General features: G+C 56.4%; 2 protein-coding genes across 2 annotated transcripts in view; both read right to left on the bottom strand.

Annotated features, from left to right (window-relative positions):
* Window positions 1-23,483, bottom strand: part of FGD1 (FYVE, RhoGEF and PH domain containing 1) — a 243,330-nt gene extending 219,847 nt beyond the window's left edge. The window contains exon 1 of the mRNA XM_078664553.1: window positions 22,738-23,483. Within this exon, the coding sequence (XP_078520679.1) occupies window positions 22,738-22,864 (127 nt within the window). The 5' untranslated portion in view covers window positions 22,865-23,483. The remainder of the gene's footprint in view (window positions 1-22,737) is intronic.
* An 869-nt stretch (window positions 23,484-24,352) lies between these two features.
* LOC144785312 (uncharacterized) overlaps window positions 24,353-26,362 on the bottom strand; it is a 110,332-nt gene continuing 108,322 nt past the window's right edge. The window contains exons 2-3 of the mRNA XM_078664280.1: window positions 25,393-25,769; window positions 24,353-24,755 (exon numbers count right to left, since the gene is read on the bottom strand). Of these exons, the coding sequence (XP_078520406.1) occupies window positions 24,353-24,755; window positions 25,393-25,769 (780 nt within the window). The remainder of the gene's footprint in view (window positions 24,756-25,392; window positions 25,770-26,362) is intronic.

Here is a 26,362-nt window from a genome sequence, read left to right as displayed (position 1 = left end):
TCAGTGGGGTGTCAGTGGTTCAGGTAGAGTCAGTGGGGGGGTCAGTGGTTCAGGTAGAGTCAGTGGGGGGTCGGTGGTTCAGGTAGAGTCAGTGGGGGGGGTCAGTGGTTCAGTTAGAGTCAGTGGGGGGTCGGTGGTTCAGGAAGAGTCAGTGGGGGGGTCGGTGGGTCAGGTGAAGTCAGTGCTTGGCCGGTGGTTCAGGTAGAGTCAGTGGGGGGTCGGTGAATCAGGTAGAGTCAGTGGGGTGTCGGTGGTTCAGGTAGAATCAGTGGGGGGTCGGTGGTTCAGGTAGAGTCAGTGGGGGGTCGGAGGTTCAGATAGAGTCAGTGGGGGGTCGGTGGTTAGGGTAGAGTCAGTGGGGGGTCGGTGGTTCAGGTAGAGTCAGTGGGGTGTCAGTGGTTCAGGTAGAGTCAGTGGGGGGGGTCAGTGGTTCAGGTAGAGTCAGTGGGGGGTCGGTGGTTAGGGTAGAGTCAGTGGGGGGTCGGTGGTTCAGGTGGAGTCAGTGGGGGGGTTGGTGGTTCAGGTAGCGTCAGTGGGGGGTCGGTGGTTCAGGTAGAGTCAGTGGGGGGGTCGGTGGTTCAGGTAGAGTCAGTGGGGGGGTCGGTGGTTCAGGTAGAGTCAGTGGGGTGTCAGTGGTTCAGGTAGAGTCAGTGGGGGTGTCGGTGGTTCAGGTAGAGTCAGTGGGGGGTCGGGGGTTCAGGTAGCGTCAGTGGGGGGGTCGGTGGTTCAGGTAGAGTCAGTGGGGTGTCAGTGGTTCAGGTAGAGTCAGTGGGGGTGTCAGTGGTTCAGGTAGAGTCAGTGGGGGTGTCAGTGGTTCAGGTAGAGTCAGTGGGGGGTCGGTGGTTCAGGTAGAGTCAGTGGGGTGTCAGTGGTTCAGGTAGAGTCAGTGGGGGGTCGGTGGTTCAGGTAGAGTCAGTGGGGGGGTTGGTGGTTCAGGTAGCGTCAGTGGGGGGTCGGTGGTTCAGGTAGAGTCAGTGGGGGGGTCGGTGGTTCAGGTAGAGTCAGTGGGGGGTCGGTGGTTCAGGTAGAGTCAGTGGGGTGTCAGTGGTTCAGGTAGAGTCAGTGGGGGTGTCAGTGGTTCAGGTAGAGTCAGTGGGGGGGTCGGTGGATCAGGTAGAGTCAGTGGGGGGTCGGTGGTTCAGGTAGAGTCAGTGGGGGTGTCGGTGGTTCAGGTAGAGTCAGTGGGGGGGTCGGGGGTTCAGGTAGCGTCAGTGGGGGTCAGTGGTTCAGGTAGAGTCAGTGGGGGGTCGGTGGTGCATGTAGAGTCAGTGGGGGGGTCAGTGGTTCAGGTAGAGTCAGTGGGGGGTCGGTGGTTCAGGTAGCGTCAGTGGGGGGTCGGTGGTTCAGGTAGAGTCAGTGGGGGGGTCGGTGGTTCAGGTAGAGTCAGTGGGGGGGGGTCAGTGGTTCAGGTAGAGTCAGTGGGGGGTCGGTGGTTCAGGTAGAGTCAGTGGGGGGGGTCAGTGGTTCAGGTAGAGTCAGTGGGGGGTCGGTGGTTCAGGTAGAGTCAGTGGGGGGTCAGTGGTTCAGGTAGAGTCAGTGGGGGGTCGGGGGTTCAGGTAGAGTCAGTGGGGGGTCGGTGGTTCAGGTAGAGTCAGTGGGGGGGTCGGTGGGTCAGGTGAAGTCAGTGCTTGGCCGGTGGTTCAGGTAGAGTCAGTGGGGGGTCGGTGAATCAGGTAGAGTCAGTGGGGTGTCGGTGGTTCAGGTAGAATCAGTGGGGGGTCGGTGGTTCAGGTAGGGTCAGTGGGGGGTCGGAGGTTCAGGTAGAGTCAGTGGGGGGTCGGAGGTTCAGATAGAGTCAGTGGGGGGTCGGTGGTTAGGGTAGAGTCAGTGGGGGGTCGGTGGTTCAGGTAGAGTCAGTGGGGTGTCAGTGGTTCAGGTAGAGTCAATGGGGGTCAGTGGTTCAGGTAGAGTCAGTGGGGGGGTCAGTGGTTCAGGTAGAGTCAGTGGGGGGTCGGTGGTTAGGGTAGAGTCAGTGTGGGGGTCGGTGGTTCAGGTAGAGTCAGTGGGGGGTCGGTGGTTCAGGTGGAGTCAGTGGGGGGGTTGGTGGTTCAGGTAGCGTCAGTGGGGGGTCGGTGGTTCAGGTAGAGTCAGTGGGGGGGTCGGTGGTTCAGGTAGAGTCAGTGGGGGGGTCGGTGGTTCAGGTAGAGTCAGTGGGGGGTCGGTGGTTCAGGTGGAGTCAGTGGGGGGTCAGTGGTTCAGTTAGAGTCAGTGGGGGGGTCGGTGGTTCAGGTAGAGTCAGTGGGGGGTCGGTGGTTCAGGTAGAGTCAGTGGGGGGGTCGGTGGTTGAGGTAGAGTCAGTGGGGGGTCGGTGGTTCAGGTAGAGTCAGTGGGGGGGTCGGTGGTTCAGGTAGCGTCAGTGGGGGGTCGGTGGTTGAGGTAGAGTCAGTGGGGGGTCGGTGGTTCAGGTAGAGTCATTGGGGTCGGTGGTTCAGGTAGAGTCAGTGGGGGGGTCGGTGGTTCAGGTAGAGTCAGTGGGGGGGTCGGTGGTTCAGGTAGTGTCAGTGGGGGGGTCGGGGTTTCAGGTAGAGTCAGTGGGGGGTCGGTGGTTCAGGTAGAGTCAGTGGGGGGGTCGGTGGGTCAGGTGAAGTCAGTGCTTGGTCGGTGGTTCAGATAGAGTCAGTGAGGGGTCGGTGGTTAGGGTAGAGTCAGTGGGGGGGTCAGTGGTTCATGTAGAGTCAGTGGGGGGGTCAGTGGTTCATGTAGGGTCAGTGGGGTGTTGGTGGTTCAGGTAGAGTCAGTGGGGGGTCGGTGGTTAGGGTAGAGTCAGTGGGGGGTCGGTGGTTCAGGTAGAGTCAGTGGGGTGTCGGTGGTTCAGGTAGAGTCAGTGGGGGGTCGGTGGTTAGGGTAGAGTCAGTGGGGGGTCGGTGGGTCAGGTGAAGTCAGCGCTTGGTCGGTGGTTCAGGTAGAGTCAGTGGGGGGTCGGTGGTGCATGTAGAGTCAGTGGGGGGGTCGGAGGTTCAGGTAGAGTCAGTGGGGTGTCTGTGGTTCAGGTAGAGTCAGTGGGGGGGTCAGTGGTTCAGGTAGAGTCAGTGGGGGGTCGGCGGTTCAGGTAGAGTCAGTGGGGGGTCGGTGGTTAGGGTAGAGTCAGTGGGGGGTCAGTGGTTCAGGTAGAGTCAGTGGGGGGTCGGTGGTTCAGGTAGAGTCAGTGGGGGGGTCAGTGGTTCAGGTAGAGTCAGTGGGGTGTCGGTGGTTCAGGTAGAGTCAGTGGGGGGGTCGGAGGTTCAGGTAGAGTCAGTGGGGGGTCGGTGGGTCAGGTAGAGTCAGTGGGGTGTCGGTGGTTCAGGTAGAATCAGTGGGGGGTCGGAGGTTCAGATAGAGTCAGTGGGGGGTCGGTGGTTAGGGTAGAGTCAGTGGGGGGTCGGTGGTTCAGGTAGAGTCAGTGGGGTGTCGGTGGTTCAGGTAGAATCAGTGGGGGGGTCGGAGGTTCAGATAGAGTCAGTGGGGGGTCGGTGGTTAGGGTAGAGTCAGTGGGGGGTCGGTGGGTCAGGTGAAGTCAGTGCTTGGTCGGTGGTTCAGATAGAGTCAGTGGGGGGTCGGTGGTTAGGGTAGAGTCAGTGGGGGGTCGGTGGTTCAGGTAGAGTCAGTGGGGGGTCGGAGGTTCAGGTAGAGTCAGTGGGGGGTCGGTGGGTCAGGTGAAGTCAGTGCTTGGTCGGTGGTTCAGATAGAGTCAGTGGGGGGTCGGTGGTTCAGGTAGAGTCAGTGGGGGGTCGGAGGTTCAGGTAGAGTCAGTGGGGGGGTCAGTGGTTCAGGTAGAGTCAGTGGGGGGTCGGTGGTTCAGGTAGAGTCAGTGGGGGGGTCGGTGGTTCAGGTAGAGTCAGTGGGGGGGTCAGTGGTTCAGGTAGAGTCAGTGGGGGGTCGGTGGTTCAGGTAGAGTCAGTGGGGTGTCGGTGGTTCAGGTAGAGTCAGTGGGGGGGTCGGAGGTTCAGGTAGAGTCAATGGGGGGGTCGGAGGTTCAGGTAGTGTCAGTGGGGGGGTCGGTGGTTCAGGTAGAGTCAGTAGGGGTGTTGGTGGTTCAGGTAGTGTCAGTGAGGGGTCGGTGGTTCAGGTGGAGTCAGTGGGGGGTCGGTGGTTCAGGTAGAGTCAGTGGGGTGTCGGTGGTTGAGGTAGAGTCAGTGGGGGGGTCGGTGGTTCAGGTAGAGTCAGTGGGGGGGTCGGTGGTTCAGGTAGTGTCAGTGGGGGGGTCGGTGGTTCAGGTAGTGTCAGTGGGGGGGTCGGTGGTTCAGGTAGAGTCAGTGGGGGGGTCGGTGGTTGAAGTAGAGTCAGTGGTTAGTCGGTGGTTCAGGTAGAGTCAGTGGGGGGTCGGTGGTTCAGGTGAAGTCATTGGGGGGTGTCGGTGGTTCAGGTAGAGTCAGTGGGGGGGTCGGTAGTTCAGGTAGAGTCCGTGGGGGGGTCAGTGGTTCATGCAGAGTCAGTGGGGGGTCGGTGGTTCAGGTAGAGTCAGTGGTTGGTCTGTGGTTCAGGTAGAGTCAGTGGGGGGTCGGTGGTTCAGGTAGAGTCAGTGGGGGGGTCAGTGGTTCAGGTAGAGTCAGTGGGGGGGCGGTGGTTCAGGTAGAGTTAGTGGGGGGTCAGTGGTTCAGGTAGAGTCAGTGGGTTGTCGGTGGTTCAGGTAGAGTCAGTGGGGGGTCAGTGGTTCAGGTAGAGTCAGTGGGGGGGTCGGTGGTTGAGGTAGAGTCAGTGGGGGTGTCGGTGGTTGAGGTAGAGTCAGTGGGGGGTCGGTGGTTCAGGTAGAGTCAGTTGGGGGTCGGTGGTTCAGGTAGAGTCAGTGGGGGGGTCGGTGGTTCAGGTAGTGTCAGTGGGGGGGTCGGTGGTTCAGGTAGTGTCAGTGGGGGGGTCGGTGGTTCAGGTAGAGTCAGTGGGGGGGTCGGTGGTTGAGGTAGAGTCAGTGGGGGGGTCGGTGGTTGAGGTAGAGTCAGTGGGGGGGTCGGTGGTTGTGGTAGAGTCAGTGGGGGGTCGGTGGTTCAGGTGAAGTCATTGGGGGGTGTCGGTGGTTCAGGTAGAGTCAGTGGTTGGTCTGTGGTTCAGGTAGAGTCAGTGGGGGGTCGGTGGTTCAGGTAGAGACAGTGGGGGGGTCAGTGGTTCAGGTAGAGTCAGTGGGGGGGCGGTGGTTCAGGTAGAGTCAGTGGGGGGTCAGTGGTTCAGGTAGAGTCAGTGGGTTGTCGGTGGTTCAGGTAGAGTCAGTGGGGGGTCAGTGGTTCAGGTAGAGTCAGTGGGGGTGTCGGTGGTTCAGGTAGAGTCAGGGGGGGTCAGTGGTTCAGGTAGAGTCAGTGGGTTGTCGGTGGTTCAGGTAGAGTCAGTGGGGGGTCAGTGGTTCAGGTAGAGTCAGTGGGGGTGTCGGTGGTTCAGGTAGAGTCAGTGGGGGGTCGGTGGTTCAGGTAGAGTCAGTGGGGGGGTCGGTGGTTCAGGTAGAGTCAGTGGGGGGTCGGTGGAGTCAGTGGGGGGTCGGTGGTTCAGGTAGATTCAGTGGGGTGTCGGTGGTTCAGGTGAAGTCATTGGGGGGGTGTCGGTGGTTCAGGTAAAGTCAGTGGGTTGTCGGTGGTTCAGGTAGAGTCAGTGGGGGGTCGGTGGTTCAGGTAAAGTCAGTGGGGGGTCGGTGGTTCAGGTAGTGTCAGTGGGGGGGTCGGTGGTTCAGGTAGAGTCAGTGGGGGGGTCGGTGGTTGAGGTAGAGTCAGTGGGGGGGTCGGTGGTTGAGGTAGAGTCAGTGGGGGGGTCGGTGGTTCAGGTAGAGTCAGTGGGGGGGTCGGTGGTTCAGGTAGTGTCAGTGGGGGGGTCGGTGGTTCAGGTAGAGTCAGTGGGGGGGTCGGTGGTTCAGGTAGGGTCAGTGGGGGGGTCGGTGGTGCATGTAGAGTCAGTGGGGGGTCGGTGGTTCATGTAGAGTCAGTGGGGGGTCGGTGGTTCAAGTAGAGTCAGTGGGGGGTCGGTGGTGCATGTAGAGTCAGTGGGGGGTCGGTGGTTCAAGTAGAGTCAGTGGGGGGTCGGTGGTGCATGTAGAGTCAGTGGGGGGTCATCAGTAGTAGACTGGACTACGGCAACGCACTCTATACTGGGATCAACAAAAAACTCACCCGCAAACTCCAGAACGTCCAGAACACCACAGCCAGGCTAGTCCTCGACCTAAGGCATCACTGCCACATTGGCCAACACCTACGGTCCCTATACGGGCTCCCCGTCGAGAAGAGAATCACCTTCAAGCGCCTCACCCACGCACAAAAGGGCCCTCCGCAACACAGGACCTGCCAACCTGAGCCGCCGCCTCGCGTTCCACGCACCCCAGCGCTCTCTCTGCCCGGCTCATCTCCTTCGCAGCGGTACCTCGGATAAAGAAAAGCAGAACAGGAGGGCGCTCCTTCCTCGTGCTCGCGGCCAAGGGATGGAACTCACTCCCTCTCCACCTCCGACAGACGGCATCGCTCCCTAAGTTCCTAAAAGACCTCAAGACCTGGCTCTTCGATGAAACTCAGTGAACCGCCAGGATCTGTGGAACCCCCCCTGCCGGCTTCCTCTCAGCGCCTTGAGGCCCGTTCCGGGGGGAGTAGCTATCGCTTTATAAACCCATGATGGATTGATTTAGCTTTACAGAGCAGATTAAGGCCTGCTCGGCCCTCACTAGAGATAGTCGCGAGTGCAGGTGGAAGGGATATTTGGCAAGGATTGTAGGGGAGAGTTACACGAATAGAAGGAGGAAGGTTAGAGAACATTAACACAGTTCCTGTGTGTAGGGGAGGGCAGTATAGACCAAGGCTTGTTTAATGTAAGGCGAACGAAGGCGCAACCAGCCGTCGATGTTGGTTCTACGCTCACTAATGGCATTAGTAATGTTTTGCACTATAAGGCGAAATCAGTTTGTTAGGATACTTGTGGCCAGACAGTGATATGAAGGGGGCAGGAGGTGAAGGAAAGGTCTAAGCCAATGGTCACAAAGGAAAGTCTAGTGATACAGGATTGAGGGTACAATCTGGAATACACTTTATTTTAACCCCCATTCTCGCCGGGGATGCCTGGTTTCACCTTGGAGATACCCAGTAGGGACCATCTCACAGGGAAAGCCAGGACGGGTTCCCCAGCGGTATACCGCGCCAGGATACTCCTTCGGGAGTCGATTCTAGCGCTTTAGAAACCCACAATCAATCAATCAATCTCCAGTGAAGAAAGTGAGAATCCCAATGGCGCACTCTGTAAGTGGTCAACGACAGACCAGGAACGATGACCTCAGCTGTTGGAACAGTGAACTGCAGCAACGCGGCGTCACCGCTGTATGTAATAATGTATTTAACTATGAGGCTTCATCTGTGAATGAATTTAAGACGTCAGTGAGAGTGTCGTTTAATCTTCACTTCTTGTGAGAGTGCTAAGATCCTTGCCCTAATGGGATTCTTTGAGGACCAGCACGCCTTTGTTGAACAGAGGGGCATGGCACCCCAAAACCTGTCAGTAATTGACTGATAGGCACGGGTTCCTATTCCAATAGATTATTACATTGTTTCTAAGCCCTGAGGAAACAACCGTTGTTTATAGGTGTTTCACTATTAATTCGAAATGACGCTCTTCTTATACCTTATTATAAAGTCAATCAAATAAGGACTTCTCTAATTGTCAGTACAAAGGGCCCTCTGAACTCACAAGTCTAAGTTGCGTGTGTATGTTGACAGAATTATAATGCGAGAAGCTGCCATAATATTCAGACATGGTTTAAGATTCATTTCAATGGCGGAGGAGCATTGCCCCACTGGCTCAGAGCCAGCAGCTAAAAAATGAAATGACATCTTACTACTGTTTTATTTTTTAGCTGCTGGCTCTGAGCTAGCGTGTGCAGGGAGTGGCAGGCGGGCCGTAGGAGGGGGGAGCAGGAGTGGAGTGCACTTGTAAGTGTGCATGTCCGTTTAGTCGGCGTCTCAGGACGGCCAAACTGACATGCACACTTTGCTTTCTCGAAACCAGCTGTATTACACAGCCGAGTTGGAGAAACAGCACAGACTCCCTGTGCCTGAGCGAGCGTCTTTTCAGTCTGCTCAGGCCAATCCCCATGCTGCTCTCATGCTTGAGAGCAGCGTGGGATTGGATGGGGAGTCAGAGCAGCAGCGAGAGTTGAGGCAGCGTCATCATCAGGTAAGTTTATTTTTATTCATCCCCTGTATGCTTCCCACTGCACTTCCCCCGTGCCCCATCCACCCGGCCCCCCACTTTTAAATGATATTTGCCGCCACTGGTGGTGAGGAACAGTATAATTAAGCCTGTTGATGCATCAGAATGGTTTTCACTCTTCATGTTTACAGAAAAAGTTGATGGACATTGTAGATTTTGTGTAGATCTCAAAAGTTTAAATCAAAACACAGTCATGAATGGGTTTCACTGCCTCAGAAATTAATTTGTACTGGTAATCAATTGAGTAAAGATTCTCATCCACCTCGATTTATCATCTGCATACTAATAAATGTGTTTGCATCCCTCTTCCAAGGCATGGACCGCTTTTATCAAATTGAAAGTCATTGAATTTACTCGTCTACTATTTGGTTGATGTCTTCCACCAGCATCTTTTAGAGAAACCTCTCAGAGGGACATTCAAATGTGCTCCTCGTAGTTCAGAGAAGACATCTTAGTGTAGAGAGGAGAACAGAAACCAGGCTTATCTCTTCCACCACACTCTTTAACAAGCATTAGAAATGCAATCGGGCTCGGATTTATTTGAGTTTGAGCTAATGGCATTGTAAATGCCAATGTATTGTTGCTATGTGTTATGGAGTGTGTTCATGTGGTGTGTACTGCCAGTGATCTCCTTGTGAGTGTGAGAATATTGCACTGTTACTGCCTGTGATGTCCTTCTTGTGAGTGTGAGAAGTTTGCACCTCTGCTGCCTGTGGTCTCCTTGTGAGTGTAAGAAGATTGCACTGCTGCTGCCTGTGATGTCGTTCTTGTGAGTGTGAGAAGCTTGCACCGCTGCTGCTTGTGATGTCCTTGTGAGTGGGAGAAGCTTGCACCTCAGCTGCCTGTGGTCTCCTTGTGAGTGTAAGAAGCTTGCACAGCTGCTGCCTGTGATGTCCTTCGTGTGAGTGTGAGAAGCTTGCACCGCTGCTGCCTGTGAGTATGAGAAGATTGCATTGTGCATCTCTGTGCTGTGCCTGTTCTTTGTAAGGGACTCTTGCTCTGTTGCTGCTGCTGCCTTGGCACAGTACCTGCTGTGAGTGTGTAAGGGAAGCTTGCACCACTGCTGCTTGTGATGTCGTTCTTGCGAGTGTGAGAAGCTTGCACCTCTGCTGCCTGTGGTCTCCTTGTGAGTGTAAGAAGCTTGCACAGCTGCTGCCTGTGATGTCCTTCTTGTGAGTGTGAGAAGCTTGCACCGCTGCTGCTTGTGATGTCCTTCTTGTGAGTGGGAGAAGCTTGCACCTCAGCTGCCTGTGGTCTCCTTGTGAGTGTAAGAAGCTTGCACAGCTGCTGCCTGTGATGTCCTTCTTGTGAGTGTGAGAAGCTTGCACCGCTGCTGCCTGTGAGTATGAGAAGATTGCATTGTGCATCTCTGTGATGTTCCTGTTCTTTGTAAGGGACTCTTGCTCTGTTGCTGCTGCTGCCTTGGCACAGTACCTGCTGTGAGTGTGTAAGGGAAGCTTGCACCACTGCTGCTTGTGATGTCCTTCTTGCGAGTGTGAGAAGCTTGTACCTCTGCTGCCTGTGGTCTCCTTGTGAGTGTAAGAAGCTTGCACTGCTGCTGCCTGTGATGTCGTTCTTGTGAGTGTGAGAAGCTTGCACCGCTGCTGCTTGTGATGTCCTTTTTGTGAGTGGGAGAAGCTTGCACCTCAGCTGCCTGTGGTCTCCTTGTGAGTGTAAGAAGCTTGCACAGCTGCTGCCTGTGATGTACTACTCACTACTCTACTCTACTCACTACTCTACTCACTACTCTGCACTCACTACTCACTACTCTGCACTCACTACTCACTACTCTACTCACTACTCTAGTCACTACTCTGCACTCACTACTCTACTCACTACTCTACTCACTACTCACTACTCTACTCACTACTCTACTCACTACTCTACTCACTACTCACTACTCTACTGACTACACTACTCACTAGTCTACTCACTACTCACTACTCTGCACTCACTACTCACTACTCACTACTCTCCACTCACTACTCTACTCACTACTCACTACTCTACTCACTACTTTCTACTCACTACTCTACTCACTACTCACTACTCACTACTCTGCACTCACTACTTTACTCACTACTCTACTCTACTCACCTCACTACTCTACTCACTACTCTACTCACTACTCACTACTCGACTCACTACTCTATTCACTACTCTACTCACTACTCACTACTCTGCACTCACTACTCACCTCACTACACTACTCACTACTCTCTTCTCACTACTCACTACTCTGCACTCACTACTTTACTCACTACTCTACTCTACTCACCTCACTACTCTACTCACTACTCACTACTCTGCACTCACTACTCACTACTCACCTCACTACTCTATTCACTACTCACTACTCTACTCACTACTCACTACTCTACTCACTACTCACTACTTTGCACTCACTACTCACTACTCTACTCACTACTCTACTCACTACTCACTACTCTACTCACTACTCACTACTCACTACTCTACTCACTACTCTGCACTCACAACTCACTACTCTAGTCACTACTCTGCACTCACTACTCACTACTCTACTCACTACTCACTACCCTACTCACTACTCTGCACTCACTACTCACTACTCTACTCACTACTCACTACTCACTACTCACTACTCTACTCTCTACTCACTACTCTACTACTCTACTCACTACTCTACTCACTACTCTACTCACTACTCACTACTCTACTCACTACTCTACTCACTACTCTACTCACTACTCTACTCACTACTCTGCACTCACATCTCTGCACTCACATCTCTGCACTCACTACTTTGCACTCACTACTCTGCACTCACTACTCACTACTCGGCACTCACTACTCACTACTCTGCACTCACTACTAACTACTCTACTCACTACTCACTACTCTACTACTCTACTCACTACTCTACTCACTACTCTACTCACTACTCTACTCACTACTCTACTCACTACTCACTACTCTGCACTCACATCTCTGCACTCACTAATTTGCACTCACTACTCTGCACTCACTACTCTGCACTCACTACTCACTACTCTGCACTCACTACTCACTACTCTGCACTCACTACTCTGCACTCACTACTCTGCACTCACTACTCTGCACACTCACTCTGCACTCACTACTCACTACTCTGCACACTCACTCTGCACTCACTACTCACTACTCTGCACACTCACTCTGCACTCACTACGAGCCGGCTGCGGTACCAGCGAGGCAGAACAACAGGTCACCACGGAGAATCCTAAAACTGCAAGAAAACAAACACCACAAATGTCCAGCCATGAAGAATCGCCCGCGCAGTCTTAAGTACAAGATTCTGTTAGCAGCGCTAATAATTGCAAGACGGAAATGTGTTCTTCTGGTCTTAAAAAATAGACATTTGAGGAGGATTGTGCCTGGGGGAAGGATCGGTTATTTTAAGCTACGGCTGTGGACGCCCTCAACAGCCTGGAGTCACAAGTGCAGCCCTTGCAGGGCTGACTCAGGCTTTTATCCTCCTAGAGCCGTCCAATCTGTAAGACTGATTGTGTAAAGAGCCTCGTATGAAATTCCCCTGAGAGATCCCCAGCGCATACCAAAAGGTGCATACAGTTACTAAAAGTCATAAATGCTAAAGATGGAAAGGCCAGCCAGGCATGAGAGATTTTAAAAAAAATGCGCGGGGTCCGTCTTTACCCCGAGACAGGTGCAAAATGGAGAAGTACAGAAATATACTCAGCCCACACTTAAACTTCAAACTAGGTCATTTCTCGCTCATGTATCAGGTTCGCTCAGCTGAAACCTTAGCAGGGCGGGCACAGGTTTGAATGTGCAGTTTCTCGCTGGTTTTTACTCAGTAGACAATATATTTATGTTTAAAATGTTAAGACCGTAACTTTTTGTGCGGGTTTATAGGTGCATGTGCCATGCTCCTCGAAATCCTGCGAGTGCTTTCCTTGCCCCCATCCCCAACACACACACACACACACACACACTTAATTTCCTATTATGCCCTAGTCGCTTATTTCCAAACTTGGGGATTGAGTGGCCGGGACATGAACGATCTGTTTGTGCCTGGGACTGGAGTGACACTTTTTTATTGGGTATGATATATTTATTTTCGGAGGAAAAGAGTGCCTTTTTCGGGGAGATAAAATCTGCCAGCAGAGACATTTGTTTTGGTTGTTTGAAGGAACATTGCGATGTTGGAGGCGTCATGTCACTTCGTGTTCGTGGGGAGACGGGGGCTCCTTCTCGTACTGCTGGAAGGGGCGTGGGCATGAATGGGGGCGCCGTGGGGATGGGACTGTGCAGGGCCTGTGAAGTCACTGGCCCGAGCTTTCCGGGGCAGTGTGTGCAGGGCGCGCTGACAGCCCGGCCGCGGCCGCCCTTCTTTGCCGCTTCCCGGGGCTGTTTCTCCAAACGGAATAGCTTTGTTTCCTAGATGGATCCGGCTGGTGGCAGATTCTTATAATCACAAATATAGTCATGAAAATGAGATACAAAAAGTGCCGATATTACAATAAAAGCGGGGTTCCCGTAACGGAAGAGAAGGGAGCCAGGCAGCGCGCTGCCCGGGTCCTGGACTGGTAATTGAGCCCGAGCCGGTGATGTCTAAATCAGGCGGGGAGACGGGGAGTGAGCCAGAGAGCGGCAGAGCAGCTCCCCGGGCCGACAGGAAGGAGCCGCACACGGCGTCTATGCCTGTGTGCACGTGAGGAGGACGCGCGCCCGACAAACACACTGCTAGATGGTGAACGCGCGCACACCATCTGGAATGCATTACACGGCCACCCTGACAGCTCCTAATTAAGATTAATGCACTTTCGAGCACGTAACCGCACGAAATATGCCCAAAATGGCGCCCGAAAATTACAACTGCCCAATAGCATCAAGACTACTAAAAATACATCACCGCGAAGACCAATGACCATTCAGATAATAAAAAAATAAGGAATGTGTCTTTCCCGAGCCCTTAACACACTTTTTTTTCTTTCTGTACTAATAGGATCTCGGCGCTCCGCCCCGAGCCCTAAAAATGAAGTAAAAGCTATCCTCATGGCTAAATACACCTGAAATATTATCTTGACCACTGTTAGTACTCTGCACCGATCTATACTACATGTTTGACCCTTTTGATTATTTGTATGAACTGTCTTATTACTCACATGTTTGGCTTTGTAGCCACCTATTTGTACCATTCTGTACTCATGTCATGTTGGGCTTAGTTGCCACCTATTTGTATTAATTGACCTATTGATTTATCTGTTAACCATGCTCCCTCATGTACTTCTCTTTGTAAAGCGCTCTGATATCTGCAAGGATCTTGTCCGCGCTATATAAAACTTTCAAAATAAAATAAATAAATAAATAAATAAATGATGAAGTCTTGTTGAGAGTATTGAATAGCCTGATAGGTGTATGTTGGACCCGGCCTCGTGGCGTGGTCCTACCCCTCCCGCGTGGCGGGCCCCGGACGACATCGGCCCTCCACAGAGCCCCGGGCGGCCCCTTCCGCCCGATCCTGCACGCACCAACACTATCGGTCCGGTTACCACCACGGGCCACCACACCGGCCTGACTCCATCATGGGCCCATCACGTCCTGAGCACGAGGCCTCGCCCGACTCCATCTTGGGACCACCACGTCACGAACACGTGGCCTCGGCCCCGGCCCAGGCCCCAGCGAAGCCCCGACATCGAGGCGCCAAGATCTACCCAGGTGGTCGAGTGGCCACTCAACAGATCCCAGAGGAGGGAAGTTTCGATGGGCCTCCAACCCTCCCCGGACGCCTGGTATCGATCGCCCCGGCATCCCTGGGTGCTGGCTCCACCCCCCCTGCTGGGTGTCTGGACACCATCTTCCCGTCCCCTCTGGCCCCCAGGCGCGATGGTCCGGACATCAAAGGACTCCAGTCCTATATCTGGGCCAGCCCCGGAGTGGGACGGGAGTTGTATCCTGGACTGGAAAGCCCTACTGACGCTGTCACGGCCGACACCAGAAGAAACTCAACGTCCCTGTAACCCGAGGATACCCTGAGAGCCTGCTGGCGCTGCCGCGGCCCACCTTTGCCGAACCATCTTGAGAGTCTGCTGGTGCTGCCGCGGCCCACCTTTGCCAAACCATCTTGAGAGCCTGCTGGCGCTGCCGCGGCCCACCTTTGCCAAACCATCTTGAGACCCTGCTGGCGCTGCCGCGGCCCACCTTTGCCGAACCCTCTTGAGAGCCTGCTGGCGCTGCCGCGGCCCACCTTTGCCGAACCATCTTGAGAGCCTGCTGGCGCTGCCGGGGCCCACCTTTGCCGAACCATCTTGAGAGCCTGCTGGCGCTGCCGCGGCCCACCTTTGCCGAACCATCTTGGGAGCCTGCTGGCGCTGCCGCGGCCCACCTTTGCCGAATCATCTGGAGAGCCTGCTGGCGCTGCCGCGGCTCGACCTCTCGGAACCCCCCGGCTCGAGGATTGAGAGCTGTGCGCAGGGTATCCCGTCCTACACCCCAACCGAGACTGTCCCGCTACCCTGACCCCCTTTTACGAGACTTTAAAGACCCCTCGAACTACTTGTACATAGCGCTGAGAACCAGCAGCCTTTATTTCCTGATAAAGCTTACGAACTCGACCTCTGGTGTGGTGTCTATTTGTAGTGTCGTGGTTACTCTGCTGTACGATCCTAGGAGAGGGCCCTCACCCAGGAGGCCTCTCAGTAACGCTCGGCTACTTCTTGATGGAGAGGTGGACCCAGGGGTGGTCAGTCAGACATCTTCTGCCTCCCCCGGGGTCGCCTTTCTAACATTGGTGGCAGGCGACGGGATCCGAGCCGACGCAGATCATACAGAGAGTAATTCACTCACTACCGAGAAAAACACACCGCGACCATGACTACTCAGGAAACCAGACCGACTGCGGAATTCCAGAAAGAAAAGATGGAAGATTACAGCCACAAAGAATTAAAACAATTCTGCAAGGATCTAGGCATCGCTACCACGGGCCTCAACACCAAAGAGGACTTTAAATCAGCCCTGCAAGCCTGGGCGGACGCCGATAACGCGCCACCTCAGAATGAAGACAACCCGGGCCCGAATGGACGCCCGGAGACCGACGCGAACCCAGCGAGGGAAAGACCCGCAAACCTAGACACGGGCCTCCCCCACCGAGACGCCCGAGAACGAGAGAGGAACCGGCTCCACGAGTTGGAGCTCGCCAGACTCCGACAAGAAGGAGAGATACAGCTGGCAGAAAGGAAATTAGCCCTCGAGCAACTACGGCTGGAAGGAGACCTAGAGGAAAGGCGAAGACAACGAGACCTCGAAGAAAAGAAACTCGTGCTCGAGCATGAGCGCTGACTCAAAGAACTGGAAATCAAGGCCAAGACAAACGAAACCGGCACCGCCGGGGGCAAGACCTCACCCCCGCCGGTGGACACGAATGTGCACATACCCAAGGAGGTCGTCAAAGAATACTATAAGAACGACGACATCCAACAGTGGTTCAAAGCCTACGAGGTCGCCATGACCGCCCATCGAGTACCCCTCAAAGACTGGGGCGCCGGCTTATGGGGAAAGTTCATCAACGAGGGGAGAGACGCCCTGCTAGAGCTCCCCGACGCCGAGATGACCTCGTACGAACACATGAAGACTGCCCTCCTCACTCGCTACGGACTCACCCCCGAAATGTACCGGCAGCGATTCCGAGACTGTAAAAAAATCCCCGGTACCACTTGGGTGGAGTACGTGAACTTTTACAGCAGAGCCTTCGAAGGGTGGATCAGAGGCTGCCAGGTCACCACCTACCAGCAGTTGGTCGACCTCATCCTATGGGAACATCTTTCCAATAACTGCTTCATCGAACTCCGGCAGCACCTCCTCGACAGCAAATTGACAGAGCCACGAAAACTCGCTGTCGAGGCGGATAGATGGGTGAGCACCCGAGTTCCCCGGAATCCGATGGGAGACTACGGCCGGGGATCCCCGGGGAACCACCGACCACGAGGCGGCGGTGGAGGCCAGAGCAGGGGCCGAGACACCCCCACGGGGTCATCCCCTACCTCCTGGTCGCCATCCATGGGTTGGAGGGGGGGCCCCCCAGCAAGATCCGGGCCCCGCCCGAATGTTACGTGCCACAGATGCCAGCGACAGGGCCATTATGCGAACGACCCTCTCTGCCCGATGAACCAGCGACCCGGCACCACCGGTCCCCCGAGCCGCCAGATCGCGGCCGCCGCCCTGAGTGCAGAGGGAGGCGAAGAAGAAGGCGATGACACCGAGCAGGCCGAGTGGGAGCCCGCCGCCATGATATTAGCATGCCTGGGTGATCGAGACATGATCCCCCGAGACCCGATCCCAGGTAACACCCAGAAATACCGCCAATGGGTCACCATCAATGGACGCCGGGCCGAAGCCCTCCGGGACACTGGAGCCAGCGTGACGGCGGTCCGCTGCCACTTGGTGACCTCCGAACAAATTCTTCCCAACGTCTTGTGCCCAGTACGGTCGGCGGACAACTCTGAGAGTTTGTGCCAGATGGCCCGCATCCCCTTCGAGTGGGGAGGGGTGTCGGGCATGCTGAAAGTGACTGTCCGAGACGATTCCCCCGTGGACTGCCTCCTCGGGAACGACCTGGAAAGTTCCCTCTGGGCCGGCGTAGAGCGGAGAGAGCATCTGGGGATGCTAGGCCTTCCCGAGTGGGTCTGTGCGACCACCCGCTCCATGTCCGCCCGGGCCTCCACCCCAACGGAGGAAGACCCGATCGAGGAGCCGGAGTGGCCCGCACCTCCACCGCCCGCCGTCCCCGAGGACGCCGACCCTGAACCTGGCCCCCAGGGGCCCAGCCATGAAGAAATCACCGAGCTCGGCCACCTTCCAGAACTAGCTCAGTGGCGCCAAGAAGGTGGCCCCACCCGCGAACAATTCCGACAAGAACAGAGCACCTGTCCCTCCCTCGAGGGAATTCGACGACAAGCCGCCACTCAAGCCGCTGGAGACCCGGCGGGGTCCCACTGGGTCTATTGGGACAACGACCTTCTCTACAGTGAGCAGAAGATTGCCGAACTAGGGGCCAGCCGGGTGCTGGTCGTTCCCCTCCGATTTAGAGACTTCCTCTTGAACTTAGCACATGATGTGCCCCTCGCCGGGCACCTGGGGCAGGACAAAACTTACAGCCGCCTGGTGACTCATTTCTACTGGCCGAAAATGCGCAACGATGTGCATAAACCCTGCAGAACCTGCCCGACCTGTCAAGCCAGCGGGAAGAGCGGGGGGAAAGTCAAAGCCCCGCTCCAGCCTTTTCCCGTGGTCACCACCCCCTTCGAGCGAGTGGGGATAGACATCGTGGGGCCCCTGGACCCCCGCACCTCTCAAGGGCACCGCTTCATCCTCGTTCTGGTAGACCATGCCACCCGCTATCCGGAAGCCATCCCCCTCCGAACCATCACGGCCCCAGTAGTAGGTCGAGCCCTAATGGGGATCTTCTCCAGAGTCGGCTTCCCCCGAGAAGTCGTGAGTGATCGGGGCACAAACTTTATCTCCAAGTATATGCGATCCCTGTGGCAACAGTGCGGGGTCGCGTAAAAGTTCACCACCCCGTATCACCCCCAAGGGAATGGACTTGTGGAGCGGTTTAACCGAACACTGAAGGGAATGATCAAGGGCCTAGAGGAGCCACTACGACGCAAATGGGATGTTCTGCTGCCTTGCCTCCTGTTTGCGTATCGCGAAGTACCCCAGAAGTCCCTGGGGTTCAGCCCCTTCGAACTATTGTATGGGCACCCGGTCCGAGGCCCCCTCAGCCTGGTCAAAGAAGGCTGGGAGACGGCTGTCCGAGGTGCTCCACCAGATGTCTACCAGTACCTCCTGACCCTCCGCAACCAAACTCGGAAGTTCCGGGAACTGGCCGAAGCCAACCTGGAGGCAAGTCAGCAGGAGATGAAACGCTGGTATGACCGGAACGCCTCGTCCATCGAATTCGAGCCGGGCCAGCAGGTCTGGGTCATGTCCCCGGTTGAACCATACGCCCTCCAGGACCAATGGACGGGGCCCTTCAAGGTGGTGGAGCGCAAGAGCCCCGTCACTTACTTGGTGGACATGGAGTCCCCCAGGAACCCCCTCCGGGTTCTACACGCTAACCGGCTCAAGCCGCACTTTGCCCGCACTGAACTAAGTCTGCTATTAGCGACCGATGACGGAGCTGAAGACGACTCCGAACCTTTGCCAGATCTCATGAGCACCACTGAGAAGGACGGCTCCATCGAAGGGGTCATACTCTCCTCCACCCTGACCCCCGAACAGCACCATGACTGCCGGCAGCTGCTGGGGCAGTTTGCAGATCTGTTTTCCCTCACCCCTGGAGTCACCCGGTGGTGTGTCCACGATGTAGACACTGGAGACAGCCCGCCTGTAAGACACCGAGCTTTCCGAGTGCCCGATCGAGTGCGGGCCTGCATCCAGTCCGAGGTGGCCAAGATGCTAGCGCTGGGGGTAGTCGAACCCTCCGACAGTCCGTGGGCCAGCCCAGTTGTCCTGGTCCCTAAAGCCGCCGCACCCGGCACGCCCCCGGAGCTCCGGTTCTGTGTTGAATACCGGGGGCTGATTGCCGTCACCAGGACCGACGCCCATCCCATCCCCCGGGCGGATGAACTGATCGATCGCCTGGGGGCTGCAAAGTATCTCAGCACCTTCGATCTCACGGCCGGGTATTGGCAGATCGGCCTCACACCTGGAGCGCAAGAGCGATCAGCCTTCTCGACCCCTGATGGCCACTACCATTTCAAGGTGATGCCCTTCGGCATGAAAAACGCCCCGGCCACCTTCCAGAGACTCGTGAATAGAGTGCTGGCCGGGCTAGAAGAGTTCAGCGCCGCCTACCTAGACGACATTGCGGTGTACAGCCTCCACTGGGATGCGCACCTGACCCACCTCCGGGAGGTCCTGACGGCCCTCCGTCGGGCCGGACTGACCATAAAGGCCAGCAAGTGCCAGATAGGACAAGGGTCCGTGACGTATCTGGGACACCAAGTAGGGAGCGGCCAGGTGGCTCCCCTCCAGCCAAAGATTGACGCTATCCAGGCCTGGGAGCCCCCGGTCACCCAGACCGCTGTCCGAGCCTTCCTGGGGCTCACTGGATACTATCGGCGCTTCATCAAAAACTATGGGAGCATTGTGGGGCCCCTCACAGAACTGACCTCAAAGAGACTACCACAAAGGGTGCACTGGACCCCCGAGTGCCAGGTAGCCTTCGACACCCTAAAGACCGCTATGTGCACCGCCCCTGTGCTCCAAGCCCCCGACTACAGCCGGGAGTTTGTGGTCCAAACCGACGCCTCGGAGCATGGCATTGGGGCGGTCCTCTCCCAAGATGGAGCACTATCGAGAGGGAAGCCTTCGCCGTCGTGTGGGCCCTAAAGAAGCTCCGGCCCTACCTCTTCGGCACCCACTTCCGGGTCCAGACCGACCACCGGCCTCTACGGTGGTTGATGCAGATGCGGGGAGATAACCAGAAACTGTTGCGATGGTCAATCTCCCTCCAAGGGATGGACTTCACTGTGGAGCATCGCCCCGGCAACGACCACGCCAATGCTGACGGCCTGTCCCGATTCTTCCGCCTCGGCGAGGAGAATCCCCAAGAAGATAGGTGACTCTCCCCTGCCTTCAGCTGGGGGGGACGCGTGTTGGACCCGCCCTCGTGGCGTGGTCCTACCCCTCCCGTGTGGCGGGCCCCGGACGACATCGGCCCTCCACAGAGCCCCGGGCGGCCCCTTCCGCCCGATCCTGCACGCACCAACACTATCGGTCCGGTTACCACCACGGGCCACCACACCGGCCTGACTCCATCATGGGCCCATCACGTCCTGAGCACGAGGCCTCGCCCGACTCCATCTTGGGACCACCACGTCACGAACACGTGGCCTCGGCCCCGGCCCAGGCCCCAGCGAAGCCCCGACATCGAGGCGCCAAGATCTACCCAGGTGGTCGAGTGGCCACTCAACAGATCCCAGAGGAGGGAAGTTTCGATGGGCCTCCAACCCTCCCCGGACGCCTGGTATCGATCGCCCCCGGCATCCCTGGGTGCTGGCTCCACCCCCCTGCTGGGTGTCTGGACACCATCTTCCCGGCCCCTCTGGCCCCCAGGCGCGAGGGTCCGGACATCAAAGGACTCCAGTCCTATATCTGGGCCAGCCCCGGAGTGGGACGGGAGTTGTATCCTGGACTGGAAAGCCCTACTGACGCTGTCACGGCCGACACCAGAAGAAACTCAACGTCCCTGTAACCCGAGGATACCCTGAGAGCCTGCTGGTGCTGCCGCGGCCCACCTTTGCCGAACCATCTTGGGAGCCTGCTGGCGCTGCCGCGGCCCACCTTTGCCGAACCATCTTGAGAGCCTGCTGGCGCTGCCGCGGCCCACCTTTGCCGAACCATCTTGAGAGCCTGCTGGCGCTGCCGCGGCCCACCTTTGCCGAACCATCTTGAGAGCCTGCTGGCGCTGCCGCGGCCCACCTTTGCCGAACCATCTTGAGAGCCTGCTGGCGCTGCCGCGGCCCACCTTTGCCGAATCATCTTGAGAGCCTGCTGGCGCTGCCGCGGCCCCCCTTTGCCGAACCATCTTGAGAGCCGGCTGGCGCTGCTGCGGCTCGACCTCTCGGAACCCCCGGCTCGAGGATTGAGAGCTGTGCGCAGGGTATCCCTTCCTACACCCCAACCGAGACTGTCCCGCTTCCCTGACCCCCCTTTCTCGAGACTTTACAGACCCCTCGGTCTACTTGTACATATCGCTGGGAACCAGCGGCCTTTATTTCCTGATAAAGCTCACGAACTCGACCTCTGGTGTGGTGTCCATTTGTGGTGTGTGGTTACTCTGCTGTGCGATCCTAGGAGAGGGCCCTCACCCAGGAGGCCTCTCAGTAACGCTCGGCTACCTCTTGACGGAGAGGTGGACCCAGGGGTGGTCAGTCAGACATCTTCTGCCTCCCCCGGGGTCGCCTTTCTAACAGTGTAGGACTAACTCCAGAGAAAGAGTGAAATGCAAATTTATGAAGAGGGAAATAGAGAATGTAGGTGATAACATTTGCGATGAAGAGGCGATCCCCAAGGAAGATGGAGTATGGATGATCAGAGTGGCTCCAACCCTACCAGTTGAGGTCGCCTATGGACCCCGTTGAATCGTACACTACTTTTGTGGAATATGTTGCTAATAAAATAGTTCAGCAATGAGGGGGGCGGGGAGTTCTGTTTGAGTGAGCAACAAACAATTTCGAAATAACAAAAAAAGAAATTTCAAGTATTTAGAGAGCATTTGACGTGAAACTGTAAAATAAATTGATGGTTGATGTCAGTGCCCGAGGCTATAACATAGGAGGCTCTGCTACCAGCGCTACATGGAAGGGAATAAAGGAAAAAGATCAATTGATGACGTCAGCTGGTTTGCACTAAGACCGCTCTGTGAAAAACAAGCCAGAAATTCCCACGACAAACCCTTTTCTGGGTCGAGACAGTGAATTTCTAATATCAGCTCCAATAGTCTCTCCCGCGCGCAGACAGCTGTCCTCCGACACGTGTTTCGCTCAGACTGACCCCTCGGCGCAGGTGACTCGGGGCGTCCATTGCAGCCCAGGGCAAAGGTCAGGGTCGGTGGAGTCCACGTCACGTGACCCTTAAAGGACGTAAACATAACCACACGTGCCCATGGAGGGTGACAGGACCCCAGAGATGAGGGGGGGCAGGTGACAGGTCCTGGAGAGGGGGCACCCCAGAGTTGAGGGGGGGGCAGGTGACAGGTCCAGGAGGGGGGCACCCCAGAGATGAGGGGGGGGCAGGTGACAGGTCCAGGAGGGGGGGCACCCCAGAGATGAGGGGGGGGCAGGTGACAGGTCCAGGAGGGGGGGCACCCCAGAGATGAGGGGGGGCAGGTGACATGTCCAGGAGGGGGGGCACCCCAGAGATGAGGGGGGGCAGGTGACAGGTCCAGGAGGGGGGCACCCCAGAGATGAGGGGGGGCCCAGGTGACAGGTCCAGGAGGGGGGCACCCCAGAGATGAGGGGGGGGCAGGTGACAGGTCCAGGAGGGGGGGCACCCCAGAGATGAGGGGGGAGAGCAGGTGACAGGTCCAGGAGGGGGGGGCACCCCAGGGGTGGAGGGGGCCCAGGTGACAGGTCCAGGAGGGGGGGGCACCCCAGGGGTGGAGGGGGCCCAGGTGACAGGCCCAGGAGGGGGGGCACCCCAGGGGTGGAGGGGGCCCAGGTGACAGGTCCAGGAGGGGGGGCACCCCAGAGATGAGGGGGGGGCAGGTGACATGTCCTGGAGAGGGGGGCACCCCAGAGATGAGGGGGGGGCCAGGTGACAGGTCCTGGAGTGGGGGGCACCCCAGGGGTGGAGGGGGGGCCCAGGTGACAGGTCCAGTAGGGGGGCACCCCAGAGGTGGAGGGGGCCCAGGTGACAGGTCCAGGAAGGGGGCACCCAGGGGTGGAGGGAGGGGGGGCTCTCTGTGGTTTATTATAATATTTGATGGGGCGCGGCGGCTCAGCCCGAGCGAAACACGTGTCGGCGTCTCCTGATGGAGGGATGTCGTGCTCTTGCGTCATTGGGTACCACAAACTCACAATGTATTATTATAAAGCAGCGAGGCCTCCTTACCGTGTCTGTGCGGCGGGGGCGGCGGAGGTGGGGGCCCCTCCACCGGGCGGCAGGGGCAACGCCTGGCCTGGGGCTCCGGGGGGCTGCCAGGGGGGCAGCTCGTCCTCCGGAGGCTGTTCAGCTGCATCCTGGGGGGTGAGGGGGGCAGAAAGACCACCAGACTCAGAGCCTCTCCGGACGCCCCGGGCCACCCCCAGAGTCCAGGCTGGAGGGGCCCGGCGGGCACCCCAGGGGTCTGCGGGCCGAGAGCTCCATGGGCACAGGGTGGCGCTGGGGGCCGGGTCAGAGGTCACGCCGGCTCCAGGTGAGGTCTGGGGGTTCCTATGTCTGGGTCAGAGGTCACGTACAGCTCCCGGTGCCACAGCTCCTCGAAGTCACAGCTCCTCTCAGCCACAGATCCTCAGACGCACAGCTCCCCAGAGTTACAGCTCCTCAAAGTCACAGCTCCTCTCAGCCACAGCTCCTCGAAGTCACAGCTCCTCAAAGTCACAGCTCCCCAGAGGCACAGCTCCCCGATGTCACAGCTCCTCAAAGTCACAGCTCCCCAGACGCACAGCTCACCGGGGTCACAGCTCCTCGAAGTCACAGCTCCTCAAAGTCACAGCTCCTCGGACACACAGCTCCTCAGACGCACAGCTCCCCGATGTCACAGCTCCTCGAAGTCCAGCTCCTCTCAGCCACAGTTCCTCAAAGTCACAGCTCCTCGAAGTCACAACTCCTCGAAGTCACAGGCCCCTCAAAGTCACAGCTCCTCGAAGTCCAGCTCCTCTCAGCCACAGTTCCTCAAAGTCACAGCTCCTCGAAGTCACAACTCCTCGAAGTCACAGGCCCCTCAAAGTCACAGCTCCTCGAAGTCACAGCTCCTCGAAGTCACAGCTCCTCTCAGCCACAGATCCTCAGACGCACAGCTCCCCAGAGTTACAGCTCCTCAAAGTCACAGCTCCTCTCAGCCACAGCTCCTCGAAGTCACAGCTCCTCAAAGTCACAGCTCCCCAGAGGCACAGCTCCCCGATGTCACAGCTCCTCAAAGTCACAGCTCCCCAGACGCACAGCTCACCGGGGTCACAGCTCCTCGAAGTCACAGCTCCTCAAAGTCACAGCTCCTCGGACACACAGCTCCTCAGACGCACAGCTCCCCGATGTCACAGCTCCTCGAAGTCCAGCTCCTCTCAGCCACAGTTCCTCAAAGTCACAGCTCCTCGAAGTCACAACTCCTCGAAGTCACAGGCCCCTCAAAGTCACAGCTCCTCGAAGTCACAGCTCCTCGAAGTCACAGCTCCTCGAAGTCACAACTCCTCGAAGTCACAGGCTCCTCGAAGTCACAGCTCCTCAGATCACAGCTCCTCAGAGTCACAGCTCCTCAGAGTCACAGCTCCTCAGAGTCACAGCTCCTCTTAGACACAACTCCCGGCGTCAGAGGCCTGGTGCTCAGTGTCAGAGGCCTGGTTCTCTTGTGTGAGCCGTCAGTTCTCCAGCCCAGCTCTCATGAGTGCCGGTCACTTCCTAGCTGTGCGTCTCCCTCTCCTGGTTCTCGGGCCTGGTTCTCTCACTTGCTTCTCGTGCCTGGTTCTCTTGTCTAGTTCTTTTGTCTGTTTCTCTCGCCTGGTTCTCTTGTCTAGTTCTTTTGTCTGTTTCTCTCGCCTGGTTCTCTCGCCTGGTTCTCGTGCCTGGTTCTCTTGTCTAGTTCTTTTGTCTGTTTCTCTCGCCTGGTTCTCTTGTCTAGTTCTTTTGTCTGTTTCTCTCGCCTGGTTCTCTCGCCTGGTTCTCGTGCCTGGTTCTCTTGTCTAGTTCTTTTGTCTGTTTCTCTCGCCTGGTTCTCTTGTCTAGTTCTTTTGTCTGTTTCTCTCGCCTGGTTCTCGTGCCTGGTTCTCTTGTCTAGTTCTTTTGTCTGTTTCTCTCGCCTGGTTCTCTTGTCTAGTTCTTTTGTCTGTTTCTCTCGCCTGGTTCTCTCGCCTGGTTCTCTCGCCTGGTTCTCGTGCCTGGTTCTCTTGTCTAGTTCTTTTGTCTGTTTCTCTGGCCTGGTTCTCGTGCCTGGTTCTCTTGTCTAGTTCTTTTGTCTGTTTCTCTCGCCTGGTTCTCTCGCCTGGTTCTCTTGTCTAGTTCTTTTGTCTGTTTCTCTCGCCTGGTTCTCGTGCCTGGTTCTCTTGTCTAGTTCTTTTGTCTGTTTCTCTCGCCTGGTTCTCTCGCCTGGTTCTCTTGTCTAGTTCTTTTGTCGATTTCTCTCGCCTGGTTCTCGTGCCTGGTTCTCTTGTCTAGTTCTTTTGTCTGTTTCTCTCGCCTGGTTCTCGTGCCTGGTTCTCTTGTCTAGTTCTTTTGTCTGTTTCTCTCGCCTGGTTCTCTCGCCTGGTTCTCGTGCCTGGTTCTCTTGTCTAGTTCTTTTGTCTGTTTCTCTCACCTGGTTCTCTTGCCTGGTTCTCTTGTCTAGTTCTTTTGTCTGTTTCTCTCGCCTGGTTCTCGTGCCTGGTTCTCTTGTCTAGTTCTTTTGTCTGTTTCTCTCGCCTGGTTCTCTCGCCTGGTTCTCTCGCCTGGTTCTCTTGTCTAGTTCTTTTGTCTGTTTCTCTCGCCTGGTTCTCGTGCCTGGTTCTCTTGTCTAGTTCTTTTGTCTGTTTCTCTCGCCTGGTTCTCGTGCCTGGTTCTCTTGTCTAGTTCTTTTGTCTGTTTCTCTGGCCTGGTTCTCGTGCCTGGTTCTCTTGTCTAGTTCTTTTGTCTGTTTCTCTGGCCTGGTTCTCGTGCCTGGTTCTCTTGTCTAGTTCTTTTGTCTGTTTCTCTGGCCTGGTTCTCTGGCCTGGTTCTCGTGCCTGGTTCTCTTGTCTAGTTCTTTTGTCTGTTTCTCTGGCCTGGTTCTCGTGCCTGGTTCTCTTGTCTAGTTCTTTTGTCTGTTTCTCTGGCCTGGTTCTCTGGCCTGGTTCTCGTGCCTGGTTCTCTTGTCTAGTTCTTTTGTCTGTTTCTCTGGCCTGGTTCTCTCGCCTGGTTCTCTTGTCTAGTTCTTTTGTCTGTTTCTCTCGCCTGGTTCTCGTGCCTGGTTCTCTTGTCTAGTTCTTTTGTCTGTTTCTCTGGCCTGGTTCTCTCGCCTGGTTCTCTTGTCTAGTTCTTTTGTCTGTTTCTCTGGCCTGGTTCTCGTGCCGGGTTCTCGTGCCTGTTTCTCTCGCCTGGTTCTCGTGCCTGGTTCTCTTGTCTAGTTCTTTTGTCTGTTTCTCTGGCCTGGTTCTCGTGCCTGGTTCTCTTGTCTAGTTCTTTTGTCTGTTTCTCTGGCCTGGTTCTCGTGCCTGGTTCTCTTGTCTAGTTCTTTTGTCTGTTTCTCTGGCCTGGTTCTCTCGCCTGGTTCTCTTGTCTAGTTCTTTTGTCTGTTTCTCTGGCCTGGTTCTCGTGCCTGGTTCTCTTGTCTAGTTCTTTTGTCTGTTTCTCTGGCCTGGTTCTCTGGCCTGGTTCTCTTGTCTAGTTCTTTTGTCTGTTTCTCTGGCCTGGTTCTCGTGCCTGGTTCTCTTGTCTAGTTCTTTTGTCTGTTTCTCTGGCCTGGTTCTCGTGCCTGGTTCTCTTGTCTAGTTCTTTTGTCTGTTTCTCTCGCCTGGTTCTCGTGCCTGGTTCTCTTGTCTAGTTCTTTTGTCTGTTTCTCTCGCCTGGTTCT

The sequence above is a fragment of the Lissotriton helveticus genome, chromosome 10 (genome assembly GCF_964261635.1).
Source record: "Lissotriton helveticus chromosome 10, aLisHel1.1, whole genome shotgun sequence".
NCBI classification, from domain to species: Eukaryota; Metazoa; Chordata; class Amphibia; order Caudata; family Salamandridae; genus Lissotriton; species Lissotriton helveticus.
Note: the sequence above shows the minus strand (reverse complement) of the source record. Positions and strands in the feature narration are given on the sequence as shown.